The sequence below is a fragment of the Equus caballus genome, chromosome 5, assembly GCF_041296265.1.
Source record: "Equus caballus isolate H_3958 breed thoroughbred chromosome 5, TB-T2T, whole genome shotgun sequence".
NCBI classification, from domain to species: Eukaryota; Metazoa; Chordata; class Mammalia; order Perissodactyla; family Equidae; genus Equus; species Equus caballus.
In genome coordinates this window covers 45653169-45667575 of record NC_091688.1, presented here as the reverse complement: position 1 = coordinate 45667575, position 14407 = coordinate 45653169, and the positions used below count along the sequence as shown (strand labels likewise).

General features: G+C 51.7%; 1 protein-coding gene and 1 long non-coding RNA gene across 3 annotated transcripts in view; one reads left to right on the top strand and one right to left on the bottom strand.

Moving 5' to 3' along the window:
* Positions 1-477: 477 nt before the first annotated feature.
* On the top strand, positions 478-9339 carry PLEKHO1 (pleckstrin homology domain containing O1). Of its 2 annotated transcripts, XM_023641270.2 has the most exons (6): positions 478-745; positions 1365-1511; positions 5745-5885; positions 6576-6680; positions 7072-7173; positions 8322-9339. In XM_023641270.2, exons 1-6 carry the CDS (start codon positions 716-718, stop codon positions 9024-9026), a joined length of 1230 nt encoding a protein of 409 aa, XP_023497038.1. In that variant the 5' UTR covers positions 478-715; the 3' UTR covers positions 9027-9339. The 2 variants fall into 2 exon arrangements, with proteins under 2 accessions (XP_023497038.1, XP_070124448.1); XM_070268347.1 differs by lacking the exon at positions 6576-6680 and having other exon boundaries at positions 561-745.
* Positions 1031-14407, bottom strand: part of LOC138924300 (uncharacterized) — a 45485-nt gene continuing 32108 nt past the window's right edge. Inside the window, exon 2 of the long non-coding RNA XR_011439253.1 lies at positions 1031-4678. This is a non-coding gene — a long non-coding RNA (uncharacterized lncRNA). The remainder of the gene's footprint in view (positions 4679-14407) is intronic.

The window sequence follows — 14407 nt, the reverse complement described above, 5'->3', positions numbered from 1 at the left end:
TGCCGGTTCTTAGGAACGCGCCCTCCCAGCTCACGCTGTTTTTATTTTGGGTTTGGGAGGGAGATGATCCGCGAGAGATGATCTCGATTGAGGTTATCTCTGGTCTTCATAAATCTCTGTCTCTCTATTACCCATCCGCTCCAGCTGCCTCTGCCGGCTCTCTCGGCAGGTCCGCCGGGGCTGTCTCTTCTGGCTCCACCTCTGGATCGGCGGTCTGACCGAGTCTGGGTCTCTCTGCCCCTCGAGGAGCCGATCCCGGCTGGGTTTCGGTCTGTCTGCTTTACCCTCAGTGAGTCAGAAACAAAGGCGGGGGGAGCGCACCATCTCCGGCGCCGCGATTCGCCCTTTATTCTGAACTCGCAACGTCAGCGGGCCGGTGGATGGAGCCGCGGGGCGCGGGCTGGGCCGCCCACAGCGCGCCGGGCCGGGGGAGCGGCCGGGCCGGGCGGCGGGGGCGCGCTCGGGGCCCGGCCGCGTGGGCGCCGGGATGGAGGGCGCCGAGGGGCGGGGAGCGGGCGTGCGTGTGTGTGCGAGTGCGAGGGAGGCCGGCCTTTAGTGTAACCGGAGCTACAAAGAAGGGGAGAGTGCGGCGAGGGAGGGAGGAGCGGCGGCGGCGGCGCCGGGGGCATCTCCGTCGCCCGCCCCTCTGAAGGAGCCCCCGCCGCGGGGCCGCCCCTCGGCGCCTCGCCCGCGCCCGCGCCCGCGCCCACCCGGCATGATGAAGAAGAACAATTCCGCCAAGAGGGTGAGTGCGCCGCCGCCCCGCGCCCGCCGCCGACTTTGTGCCGCGCGGCCCCGGCCCGTCGGGGCTGCGGGCGGCGGGGCGTCCTGCGAGACCCCCCGCGCCGCCGCCCGCCGCGCCCCCGCCTCGCCCTCGGCGCGCCCGGCCCAGGGGCGGCGCGGGCGGGGGCTTTTGTTCGCTGACTCGCGCTGGCGGCTGTAAGTTGGCTTAGTTTCTGCGCGACCCCAGCCTCCCCTCCCCGCCGGCGTCGCGCTCTGCAGGGGCGAGCAGACAATGAGAAATAAAATAAAATGCCGCTAATCCGGCGCGGCGAGCCAGGCTGGGGGAGGGGTGGGCGCCGGGGGGAAGCGGAGGCCACCTCCGCGCCGCCCGGGCCCGAACCCCTTCCCCTCGCCGCTCAGTTGTTTATTCGAGAGAAGGGGGAGGGGAGCGGCGGCGAGAGAGTTCGGCGGAGTGAACACCTTTCGGAGTGGGGGACCGCCGCCGGGCCCCCGACCCCAGCCCGCGGCGGGCGGCGCAGGACAGAGGCGAGCGGGGCCCCAGGAGGTGGGGGGGACGGCAGGAGAGGAGGACAGAGCTGTGAACCCTTCACTGCACGGTTCTTCTCTCGCCCCGGGGACAGGGGCCTCAGGATGGAAATCATCAGTCTGCACCGCCTGAGAAGGTCGGCTGGGTCCGGAAATTCTGCGGGAAAGGGATTTTCAGGGAGATTTGGAAAAACCGCTATGTGGTGCTGAAAGGGGACCAGCTCTACGTCTCTGAGAAGGAGGTAGGTGCCCTTTGCCTCCAACTACCCTTGTTTTCTCATATTCCCCGCTTCGTCTGTCCTCAGGGCGCTTGTCTACCTTTCATGTGCCCCTTATCTCACTCCCTGTTTTGTTCCAAGAGCAAGTTCAGGTTGGTCTCTACCCCCATCACATCTACAGAGAGGTCACCCTTTAGGGAGAAGACCTGAGTTAGAATTAGAAGTTGTGCATCTTATTTAATGGTTTTTGTTTGCAGTTACCTTTCTGACAACGATGATAACCCTCTCCCGAGACATCCCAAAAGTTCGAAATGTGCCCTGCTGCCCCCAACCCTATCCTGGTCTCTATCTGAACGTGGGATTTTATTTTCTTTGGTATTGCTGCTGAAACCCTCTGTTCAGCTTATTCTCCACCCCTTCCTGTCCCCCCACTCAGACCGCCTGGCCTCCCCTTTCCTGTCTCTAGCATGGGCATGGTCGTATCAGCAGCTCGGCTGCCCTGAATCACAGAAAACACACACACAACCCAGGGACAGTCTCCTATGACCTCAGGTAAAGTGTTTGAGTGGCACACAGTTATTTCTGTTGAAGCCAGTGTCCCTAATCAGGATGCTCTCTGTTCCCCACCCCCACTCCACTAAAAAAAGAAGCAAGGAACTCATTCTCCACCCTCTTCCTGCCCCCACCCCCCCATTTGTATCAGAAGGGAGAAAAGTGGAGTTATGAACCCCTGTCTGTCTGTGTGTCTTTGGCTCTGTAGTTAAAGTGAAAACCTCCGTCCACATTGGGTCAGAACCTTAGCCCAGATCATTGAATCCAGACTCGTTCTCCCTTTTATCTCTAATTCTTGAGATCCATAACATGTAGTTGAGAAAATACTGAGAAACTGAAATTGCCCCTCTGGGAGTTAGAAGACTTTCCCGCCCTACCTCTGCCACTGTATCAGCATAGCCTAGGAGACTGTCCTGTGTTCCCTTGGTGGCATGCCCTTCCTCCCCCGATTCTGCATTCCCTCCCCCCAGGGCCAACTGGGAAGTCCTCCCTGATTTCTAACCTCTTCTGCTTTCTGCAGCAGACTATATTTAGGTAAATAAATCCTTTTATGGTATTGAAACAGACACGCATGCAGTCCTTGAGAAAGTATTCATCTGAACAGAACGTCTACCAAGGCACTAGGGAAGAGCTAGGCCTCGCCAGAGCCAAAGAGATCCCTTGTTAGGGTGTTGACACCTGCCGTTGGGGCTAAACTGGGAACTTGGTGATGGAGTGAGGTGAGAGAAGGCTTTGGCAGGAGGAGTTATGTTTAAGGGCCACCTCTACCCAATCCCAAATCCTACAGAATGTTATTCCACAATTTGCTCACTTTCCAGTTAAAGGGGAAAAAAAAAAAGCAAGTGTCAAAGGGTATCTCCTGTATTCCCTGAACTTCATAATGGCAGGAAACTAGTGAGCAATCCGAGAGAAGTTCCCACACGTCAGAGGGGAAACGTGGGAACAGGGAAAGGGTAGAAGGAACGAGACATTTTTTTCTTGTTTGTATTTGTCCAAAGAACAGAGTCTGGGGGTGAAAAACCATAGCTGATCCTTGTTTGTAGAGGAAGGGGTACAGAGACAGGGGAAAGGATGGAATGACCTCAGCCTAGGATGTCTGGTGTCCTGTGAGTCAGGAGCATCTGACTAGGCATGGGGCCAGTGGCCTCCTGCTGAGGAGGGCATAGGAAAAGAGGGAACAAGCCTATTGATATTACTCTTCTTTGGAGCCATTTTCCATGCTACAGTGGCCTGGGTTAAAGGTGGAACTGACAGAGGACTCTAGGCTGTGTTCTGTCCACTTCCCAAAAGCTCCTGAGCCAATAGATTCAAAAATTTTTTTAAAAAATGCATGGCATAATGTTTATAATTTACGTGTTAATGCGAGAAAATTCCTAACCCTCTCCGCCAGAATTTGCACCAGTGTTTTTTTGTTACTTCCTCTTTATAAAGGCAGGGTCTCCCACAACTGCCTCCACCAGAACAATCCTTCCGTATTTGTTGTTATTAGTCATTTTGCTCGTTCTCAGTCAAAGGGCACCTTATGATCATGGGGCTGGTGTATGGGAACAGAAATTAGACTTTAGGGAGACCTCATGGTAGAGGAAATTGGGTTCAGGGCATCTTTTTTTGGCAAGCATGGGAAAAGGACAAAGAGCCAGGGGAAAGGAATGGTTGACTTTGGAAGATGGGTAATTACAAATGAGACTGTGGGAATCAGATGGGGGACACAGCCCAGTGGAGGACACGGGTCTTGGAGTTGTCCGTCTTCCCTGGGCACTGGAATATACTTGTCCTCCTGCTTGCCTCACCCCATCCCCTACCCCTGCCCTCCCAAGAGCTAACCTCTGTCAGTGCCTCCTGCTCCCCAGAGCTCCTTATCAGCTCCTTATCGGTGTTCAAACCAGCATACCTCCCTTCCCTTCCCTTCCCTTCCCTTTCCTTCCCCTGAGGAAAACAGAACAAGTAACTCTTCTCCTGGCTACATACACACACACCCAGCCCCTTCCTCTCCAGAATTTCTGGCCTCTGCTGATAGTCTCGACTCTGAGGCAGGAGGGGGAGAGGAGGAGCCATGCATCATCCTACATCCCTGCCCTGTGCTTCTGGGAATTGTTCTTAGATGGCCCTGGCCAGCATCTTGTCCACTTCTGCCCACAATCCTTCAAGGCCTCTCATCGTCTCTGTCAGCACCCTGGGTCCAGAAGCAAGTCAGAAGAATAGGCAGATGCCAGACCAGAGATGGACTGGGGAATGGAGAAGAGAACCACTTCCCCACTTCAAGGCTGATGAGAACCAGGAGGATAGAGGAAGTCATCTCCACGCACACGATTCCTATTTCAGAGCTTGGGAAGTGGGGCCTCTTTTGTGAAACAATTCCAGTTAGAAAGGGTGGATGTCTTCCAAGAAAGATGTGAGGCTACTTTTATCTGTTTGTTTAGTTTCAGAAAGACAAGTGCTGGTAGTTTTCATCTATCATCCCAGGAAACGTGACTGGCTCATTCCCAGGGTCTCCCAGACCCGGGCCGAAGCAGCGGAGGGTGAAAGGGTTTTCTAATCACAGGCTACTCCGTCTGGGCCAGTGACTAAGTCTCCTCTCCTCTTGCAAGCCGAAACAATCCATGAGCCACAGCTTCAGGGCACCAGGGCTACAGGAACACCTTAGGGGAGAAGAGAAAAAAACCTCTGAGAAGTTTCAAACAGACGTTGGAAGACATGTTAATGGAATTTGCTCTGTGGCGCTCAGAAAAGGCCGGTTGGGTTTGGAGGATGTAGATAGAATTGTGGTCTCTGAGTAGACATTCAGCAAGAGCCAAATGCTGAGTAAAGCTGCTAAGGGCAGAACCAGCGTGCAGGACAGATACCGCAAGCAGGAAGGGCTAAGTTTAGACCCAAAGAAGAACTTTCCAGCAGTAAGGGGACTTAGGCTCTCGAACTGGAATCGTGGAAGGAGGTAGCAGAATACTTCTTTCCAAGCTTCAAATTTAGTCCTCCAGGGAGAGGATAAGTGCATCTTTGTGTCAGGAAGCGTGGGTGCTTTAAATGGCTTTGCAAGCCTGGAGGAGCTAGGTTGGGTAGGAAGGAAGGAGAGGTAGGAACTACAGGTGTATTTTTCAGCTTGTCTGAACAAACTCTACAAAGTGAACACAGGGGCTGCTGTTCCTGTGGTGCTGAAGCTCCTGAATGAACAAGATAGATGACTCTTTATGATCATATATATTTGAGGAGGGATCCAGGAGGGAGTAAGAAAGCGACAACGTAAACATAAGATGGGAGAGGCCTTAGACAGCCCTTCATTCTCTCCAGACATCCCCTGATATTGGCCCTGCCTTTATCTCCTCCCTCTGGGCAATCATCCGGGTCTTGCTTACTTCAGGATGATAAGATTAACCTATTAGCAGTGTACGCCGTGTCCTTTGAAGAACAAAGTGGGGGTCATAGTGAAGAGAGACATGCTAGGGCTCTGGAAATGGTAGCTTGGCCTAGGAGAGTGGGGAGAAGGAGTTTAAATGGAAACCCATTTGAGGAGTCAGGACTTGGGGGCTGCCCCAGTGCTGTACCCCACTGTCGGCCTTTGTGGGCCTTGGATAGGAAAAACCCTTTCCTGTCCTGTCATCCCTTCCCTCTCCTGAGGCTTCTGATTCCCAAGATTAGTCTAAACTCACAATTTGGGGGAAGGGACTAAGTAATTTTATCCTTATCACCTTACCTCCAACTCTCCCCTAGGTAAAAGATGAGAAAAATATTCAAGAGGTGTTTGACCTGAGTGACTATGAGAAGTGTGAAGAGCTGCGGAAATCCAAGAGCAGGAGCAAGAAAAATCATAGCAAGTTTACTCTTGCCCACTCCAAACAGCCTGGTAACACGGTAGGTTTCTCCTGCCACCTTGGCCACTGGAACGTTGACCAGTGCAGGGGTGCCGGGGCAAGGGAGGGCACCTTCCCCCTCCATGTTCTCTCAGCTCTCTTAACTGACAGCCTCGAATTGCTCTCCTGCCAGCTTTTCTTGTTGAACCTGAGAATATTGTGGCAATTTCCTTCCCTCCAGGCAAACCAGCCTTTTAAACTGTCCAGCCACAAAGATCATAAGATCTTCTCTCTCTCTTTCTCTCTCTAACACACACACACACACACACAGTCACACATCTCTGAGGAGAAAATCACTTTTCCCTGTACCCTGATAGGTGGTTGAAGTTCTAAATAATTTCTTTTGTTTGAGGCCGTTCCTGCCACATTCTTTTTCTTCAGAGATTTAAAGAAAGATCTTTATTTTAGTACCTCTCCTTTACCAAACCTCCTCTAATCGTCTCCAGTCCTGTATTAATAGCCAGTATTCTTCTTAGCTCTTCCGTGGTCATTTCTAAAACAACCGCCAGGCTGTGGTGTTTTGCAGCAACAGAGGCCGGTTTCCTTAAGTTATGGGTGACTCTGGAAGCAGAATCTCTCTCCTTCCGGAAGCTGAGTCTAAGAGAATGAGAGTATAACTTCTTATTTCTTCACTGTCATGGTGAGGCACCAACTCTAACACCCTGACTGAAACAAGAATCTCCGCTCATAGGCTCCCAACCTGATCTTCCTGGCAGTGAGTCCCGAAGAGAAGGAATCATGGATTAGTGCCCTCAACTCCGCCATCACCCGAGCCAAGAACCGCATCTTGGATGAGGTCGGGGGCTCCTCGTGTGGGGAGGGATGCTGGGGCAGAGGGAGCAGCTGTCACTCACTAAAGAGGGAAGGTCATGCTGCAGGCCCCATTTACTTGCTCCACCACTCAGTTCTGTTTCTTTCTCTCTCTCTGAAAACCCTCTTCTCTTTCCACCATCTCTCCAAGTCTGTTCTGCCAGTTCCTCTTTCCCTGCTTTATGACGCATGGGCCAGTGCTGGGCCAGTTTAAGGAGCCCCTTCACATCCAGTAAATCTCTTGCCCTTGGATTTGCTCCGAAGCAGTTAATGGGGTGGGTTTGTTTCCCAGTCCAGGCAGGTTCAGGCCTCAGGGGGCGCTGGGTTGGGACAGAGTCTCTCTGAAGAGCACCCTGACTCACAGTGCATCTCTTCAGGTCACCGTTGAGGAGGACAGCTATCTCGCCCACCCTACTCGAGACAGGGCAAAAATCCAACACTCCCGCCGCCCCCCAACTCGAGGACACCTAATGGCCGTGGTATGTAAGACTGTAAGAAAGTAAAAGTTGCTGAAGGGTCGGTTCCATGTCAGTCCATCTCGGGACTGTATCTCAGACAGCCCACCAGAGGCACTTGTGATACAAAAGTCAGAGGCTCGCGGAGGCCTCCGCCCCGTTCTCCTGCCTGATTCCTCCAAACCAAAGATACGTATTCAGCACCTACTATACGTTCAACAGTCCCTGCCCTCAATAAATTTATCATCCTTTGGAGAATGAGATGCACCCACAGGAAAATGAAGAATAGAAGAGTTCAATACTGGACAAGGCACTGTATGGTGGCCGGCTATCCTAATGAGTGACAATGTTAAGTACCACAGGCGGTTAGAGGAGGAAGGATCACAGTGAAGCCCTGTAACATACAAAGTGGGGTTTTTTTTCATACGTCCGAGGTGTAAGTCTCTAGGGAGAGAGGCAACTTTCTATCGTAGAAAGAACAGGCAGTCAGGTACGGTAGAAAGAACATCGGCTTTGGAACTGGACAGAACTGGGTTGGAACCTCGCTTTGCAATCTACTCGCTGTGTAATTCCCTGAAGCTGCTTGTCTCCAGCTGTAAAGGGGGCAGTAATCCTGCCTGCCCTGAAAGGTGGCTGTGAGGAATGGTTGAAACTGTGTATCATTACGTATGAGGGACTGAATACCCTTATCACTCTGTTTTTTAATTACAGTATTCTGGAACCAGAACAAGTTGTATTTTAAGGCGAGAGATTCTGAGTTCCAAATAGCAGAGGGGGTTGAGGTGTGTGGCTCAGGATATAGATGGAAAAGGACAGTTACTGTGCTGTGTGGAGCATCCTGGGTGTGTCAAACCCAATTTGATGCTTCAAGTCCACAATACAGAGGAAAAAGACACTCTTCAGAAAGCTCGTAGTAAAGTGGAGAATATGGGAAGCAAACAGGAGAAATTAAATCACAGAAAAATAAAAGAAAAAGTAAGTTCAAATCACTATGAAAGGAATAAGAATAGCCAACAGAGTCCAAGGGTTCAGTCGGGAGCGGAGGGCTCCTCGTTCAGGGAAGGCGTGTTGAGGAAAATGACCACAGGTCGCATCTCTCTTTCAGGCAGTTGCTCCTGAAATGCCCACTGACGACAGTTTATCCCCTTCATTCCCTCGCTCTCCCTCTCCAGGCTTCGACCTCTACCTCAGATGGGATGCTAACCTTGGACCTGATCCAGGAGGAAGACCCTTCCCCTGAGGAGCCAACCTCTTGTGCTGAGAGCTTCCGGGTCGACCTGGACAAGTCCGTGGCCCAGCTGGCGGGCAGCCGGCGGAGAGCAGACTCAGACCGGATCCAGCCCTCCTCAGACCGGGCAAGCGGCCTTCCCCAACCGTGGGAAAGGCCAGAGAAGGGGGCCACCTACACCCCCCAGGCACCCAAGAAGTTGACCCCCACAGAGAAAGGCCGCTGTGCCTCCCTGGAGGAGATCCTGTCTCAGCGGGACGCTGCCCCAGCCTGCACCCTCCACCTGCGGGCCGAGGACCCCCCAACCGCTATCCCACCGCACCCGGGGCAGCTGTCCCGGATCCAGGACCTGGTAGCAAGGAAACTAGAGAAGACTCAGGAGCTGCTGGCAGAGGTTCAGGGACTGGGAGATGGGAAGCGAAAGGCCAAGGAGCCCCCTCGGTCTCCTCCTGATTCCGAGTCAGAGCAGCTGCTGCTGGAGACGGAGCGGCTGCTGGGAGAGGCATCGTCGAATTGGAGCCAGGCGAAGAGGGTGCTGCAGGAAGTCAGGGAGCTGAGGGACCTGTACAGACAGATGGACCTGCAGACCCCCGACTCCCACCTCAGACAGACCACCCAGCACAGTCAGTACCGGAAGAGCCTGATGTGAAGGAAAGGGACAAGAGTCTGGAACTTGTAGGGGGTGGACAGACTCTTATCTCCCAGTGTTGCAGGACAAAGCTTTTTTATTTACCTCAGTCAAAAAAAGAAAACAAAACAATCAAACTCATTGCTCTTGCTGACGCCCGACCCTGCTACAGCCCTCCTTTCCCAGCCTCCTTTCCTTCCTCACCCCCCTCCATCTCTCTCAGACCTAAATTGCCTCAGATGTGAGGAGGAGGTGACCCCTCTAGCAGTATTAAGAAGCTTTCACGTGGATGGAGAGAGAGAGAAAGGGTAATAAAGGCACAGTGACCATTTTACACCTGCCACCTCTCTGAGACGTGGTGGGGAATATCCTGCTGCTCCCAAGGACGTGTACAGGCTTCTGGGTTGGGAGCGGGGGAGTCTCTTATGTCCCATTCCAGGTTTTCAGGCGGAGGGTGAAATTTCAGCTGCCCAGCTCTAGCTCTAGGGACGTGGAAGCCAGTGCCACCTGTCCACGCTCACAGAAGAGAAATTTATCCTCGGCCTGAGGACGAGTTGTGGAATTAAAATCTCCCCCCCAGACACGGGCTTCTTGCTCCTCGAGTCTCTGACTGAGAGTGAGCTGCCTGGCTTTCTTATTTGACATGTCTCTTCCCTTCACCTGCCACACCCTTCCCAACACTGATTCAGATACAACACTGGGCAGATGGGACTGGTTTGGTCTTTTGCCTCGGGGGGCCTAGCACAGGGAACTGGGGACAGCTGACCCCCCAGAAGAACCGAACTAAGAACGAAACTGATTTGTGATGCAAGCTGGGTAGGATGACGGGGAAAACCAAACGTGTGCCCAGGTTCCTCTTTCGGCCAAGCTCGAGTTTCCTGTAGCCTCTCCCTCTCCTTCCTCAACCCTCTCTTCCAACACTAATCAAGCCCTGACTTTAGAAAAACATCTTGATGCTCACAGCCCCAAGCTCCTGACCACCTTTCAAGCTGGCAGGCTCCCTAGCATTCTTGTCAATGGTAGGTCCTACACAACTCATTTTATTCTGTTTGCTTCTTTCCTCCGAAGTTTCTAAGATCAGGTTTAGTAATAGTGACAGGGTCCAGAGAGGAGTTGTGAAGGTAAGATAGAAAGTTTTTGGAAAGAAGGGGACAGAGAAGTAGATGAGAGGTTTGAAAAAGCACTTAGAAGTGTATCCCTTGCCAGCTTCTTGACCCTCTTCTCTAGATCTCTCACCTCCAGGAGCCATGACCTGGAGCTTCACTGGGTAACAAGTTGCCTGTAGATCCTGGCATGAGGCTGCCCTAATGTGACATTCAGGAAGATGGAGTAAGAGGGAAAGAAGGAAAATCCTTTGGTGAAACACAGACCCTTCAATTCCCATTCTTCTCTGACGTTGCTCCCACAACTCATGTAGGCAGGATGGGGGCCTCTTTCCGAGTTAAACCATCTCTAGGGAGGAGAGATTCTTGTGCTGTTTTAGTCCCCACCACTCACAGTCATGACGGTTTTCCCCAGATCTAGGCTGTGGTTATCTGAACTGGTCTCTTCCCTGAGGAGCACGTATCCTACCTGAGTGAGGCAGATGTGCCAAAGGGCCGCCTGAACATTTCCAGGGTCTCCTGGGGTAGCACGTGAGGGAAACTGCATCTCCAGTCTTCCTGTCCTTCAAGCAGTCACCACTCTCCAAAACTAGGCAAGCTCAGCAGAGCCACCCATTGTCACAAATTGAAAATCTAGGTTAAAATGATATTTACTTTTTATAAATTTCCATCTTTGTATTAATTTTATTTACTATCGTTTCCCCTTTTCCTTTTCTTCCTTCTTGTTCCCAAATAATGAACAAAACACAAAAGTAAGAATGACGTGTATCCCAACATGCCAATTATCTGCGGCTCCCAGAGGAGCTGGAGGATGGAGGGAGACACTGGAGAGGAGAATGACAGGTAGGGGGAAGCAGAAGAGCAAGCTCAGGGACCCCGGGAGACTGAGACGAGTACTGGGCTCCTGGGGTCTTCAGGCACCAGAACCAGGCCGAAAGGTGGTAAAATGAACCATGCTTTGGAACCAGACAGATCTGGGTTCAGATTCTGACTTTTTAGTTATGAGGCGGTGGGCAAGGCACAAGCTCTCCAAGCATCGGTTTTCTCATCTGCAGGATGGAGAATTGTTGGATAGGTGGAGACAATGCTGCTGGCACTCTAAATGGCCGTTGTGCTGTGTGGTTATTTGACTCAGTGGGTTATGAACACTAGCTCAGGTGGCAAGAGTACCGTTTGAATGGGGCATGGGGTTAATCACTGTCACTTTGTTCTAGTACATGAGCAGATCCAGTCCAGGCTTTGCCGGTAAGACTTTCTTCAAGGAGAGAGTGCTGGGTCCGGTGCTAACCACTAGAGATAGAGAGGGTGGGAAAGCAGGATCCCCTATGTTCAAGAGTTTCAGAGCTTAGCACGAAGCCAGGCTTCCCACTAGAAAAACAGACCCAAGCATAACCTCACGGTGGGCTGCCAGCATGATTTCGGTTAACAAAGAGTGTGTTTTGAGCATAGGCACTATGACAGGAGGAGAATAATGCTGTTACTCCAGCTTTCCCCTCCTCCCAGCACCTCTGGTCCTTCCCTCCATCGTTCCAGTCCTTTTACCTGCGGTATTTCCCTTCCTTCCTCCCAGTCGCTGTGTTTTGGGTAAATGGGTAGATTGAGTAGAGGGATGTGGGGCAACTTGTTCGCCACACAGTTGCCGACATTCTTCAGGCTGTATATTTATTCTTCCTTCCTCTCTCCCAACAACTTTCTGTATTCCCTTCTTACACAAATGAACTGGAAAACAGAGATTCTTTGGGGAGGCCCTAGGATGGGGAGATGAGGAAATCCAGGGCCACAGAGTTGAAATGGCATAAGGGGTGTAGACTGGTAAAAAGAAAACAAAAAACAGCTAAGTGCCATTTCATATTTCAATGACATTTTTCTCAACTTTTCCTGTTGTTCCCCATTAAATTGTTAAGTAGGGGCTTGGGGATCAGATTGAACATCCTGATCTCGCTCCATTAGGAAAATGTCTGAGGTGTTGACCTAGAAAGCTAATGAGTTAATTTGCATGCTATTTCCACAGCATAGCTGTAGGTTGTTTAGGGTGAAAAGAAAAAAACCCCACAAGTTTCTCTTAACTCCTGCTCCAGTCTTCAGAAATCATGCTGTGATAAGCCTAGAGCTCTGACCCGAGGGAAATAGCTCTTGCCCTCTCTCCCAACCCCTCTGCCAGCTGTAAATGCTACCTGATTCTCCCAAAAACGACTCCCAAAGAGCCTCTCCCCTTTCTAAACCTCACAGGTGAGTGGACCTGGCCCCCCTCAGCAAGCCTGGAAGCTCCACGACAGCCCCCTCCCCCTTTTCACTCCCTTCCCCTGCTTGGTTCAGTTCTTTTTCTGCTTTCTTCCTACCTCCCAGGCTCCCAACAACAGCAGCCAATCCCCAGCCCGCTCTAGAGCCACACCATATATGGAGAGGTTGGAAAGAAACCGGAGTAAATGCGAGAGGAGACAGCACACACACACACACGCACACATGCACACAGAGTTTGAGCGCCTTTCCGCATGTGACCCCATGTTGATTTGTCTGTGTGTTTGACACTGGTCCCACCGTTCCCTGTCCCTGGCTCACCCCGCCCACAGAACGAGGAACCTGTTTGCTATTCCCCTCCTTTAGTCAGGCCCCCTGAGACCATCACTCCAACCAGTTGCCTCTGACCTAGATTCTCTGCGCTAATTACAAGCCTAACGAGATCTAACAAACACCCAACTTCACCCAGCTGAGACCCTCGGGGTCAATTAGTGCAAGCCAGCTCAGCTCAGGAAATGAGACATGGAGCCAGAAACTTGTACATGCCTCATCCCAAGCCTACCCCAACCCTGGGCTTGGGAGCAGGCCTGGGGAGAATGCAAAAATTAGCAGGACCAGTTTAAAAATAGAATCCTGGAGAGTTAACAAGTGAGGCATGAAGTGCATTAAGGTTTCGGAGCAATTGGAAAATACAAATTCCCACCTCCTCCTAAGTTATCAAGAGGGTAGAGATTGGTGCAGCTACAAAAACGAGGGACATAGGCAGTTTTCGTTTTCATAAAGACGATATGGAGAAGAGTAACTCCTGGAAGAGCAGGTAGTACTAGAACTCTTGATCTGCCCCAATCTCCACTCTTAACCCCTTCCCATCTTCGCTTCCTGCTTTGGACAAGTTGAGGTTCCTCCCCTGTCTTCCCTGCCGGTTTGGGGATGGCTCTGAAGTCACCTCTCTCTTTCAGAAATACTAGACTCAACCTCATTCTTTTTTTTTTTTTTTTTAGAAAGATTAGCCCTGAGCTAACATCTGCTGCCAATCCTCCTCTTTTTTGGCCCTGAGCTAACATCCGTGCCCATCATCCTTCACTTTCTATGTGGGACGCCTACCACAGCATGGCTTGCCAAGCGGTGCCATGTCCGCACCCGGGATCTGAACCGGCGAACCCCGGGCCACCGAAGCGGAACGTGTGCACTTAACCGCTGCGCCACCAGGCTGGCCCCTCAACCTCATTCTTGCTTTTGATTCTTCCAGATACTAAACTATGACAGCAAACAGCCCTTTCCTCCCAAGAAACACATAAAAATGTAAATTAAGGGTGATCAGGTTTGGGTTAACAAAGCATCATCAGACACTTTGGGGTGATGCCGGAATTACTGTCTTCTAGATGAAGAATGAGAGGAAATGGTCAGAGGTGGTAGCAATGGGAATCTGGTTGCTTTTGCATGGTTTTCCCACCTGGCAGCAAATGCAACACAACAAAAAGAAGATGGAGCAGAGCGATGTGCCTCAGTCCCCATTTTCTGAGTTCCTTTTTTAGGTGGCAAAACAAGGCAGTGGAGTGGTGTCCTATCCTGTCCTATGTGTGCAGCCCAGTTGTGCTAACCTTATGCCTAATGCCTGTGGCTCTCTCGAGGAGGGAAGGGGAAGGAGGGGGCTGGTGGAATGCTCTGTGCCCAAGTGGGGAACTTGCCTTGGAGCCACGGCAAGAACAGAGTGTTCCTGTTCCCCCAGCCCCCACCCAGCTCTGGCTGCAGCGGGGCTGCGCTCTGCTAGCACCCTGCCTCATGCACTGTCCACACTTCGGCAGTAACCAGGAACCTAGAGGGCAGGACAGTTCACGTAAGCATCATGTCTATATGTTGGTGACTCCCAAATTTACTTCCCTAGCCTGCACCTCCCTCTTGGATCAAGGTGCTTACCGCCAAGTGCTTATTTGACATCTCTACTTGGGCGTCTAATAGGCATCTTAAACTTTACCTAAGTGTGGTAGATCCTTAAATAATGGTCCTCAGTGAATCAACCTCTCTCCCCTATGTTCTTTTGCAATAAAAGTTTACTGCTCC

Excerpts from the sequence above, each read along its gene's own strand:
- PLEKHO1 (XM_023641270.2), top strand. The coding sequence starts at position 716 with ATGATGAAGAAGAACAATTCCGCCAAGAGG. Across the intron at positions 746-1,364 it reads AGAACAATTCCGCCAAGAGG|GGGCCTCAGGATGGAAATCA; the intron begins GTGAGTGCGCCG and ends CCCCGGGGACAG. Across the intron at positions 7,174-8,321 it reads GAGGACACCTAATGGCCGTG|GCTTCGACCTCTACCTCAGA; the intron begins GTATGTAAGACT and ends CTCCCTCTCCAG.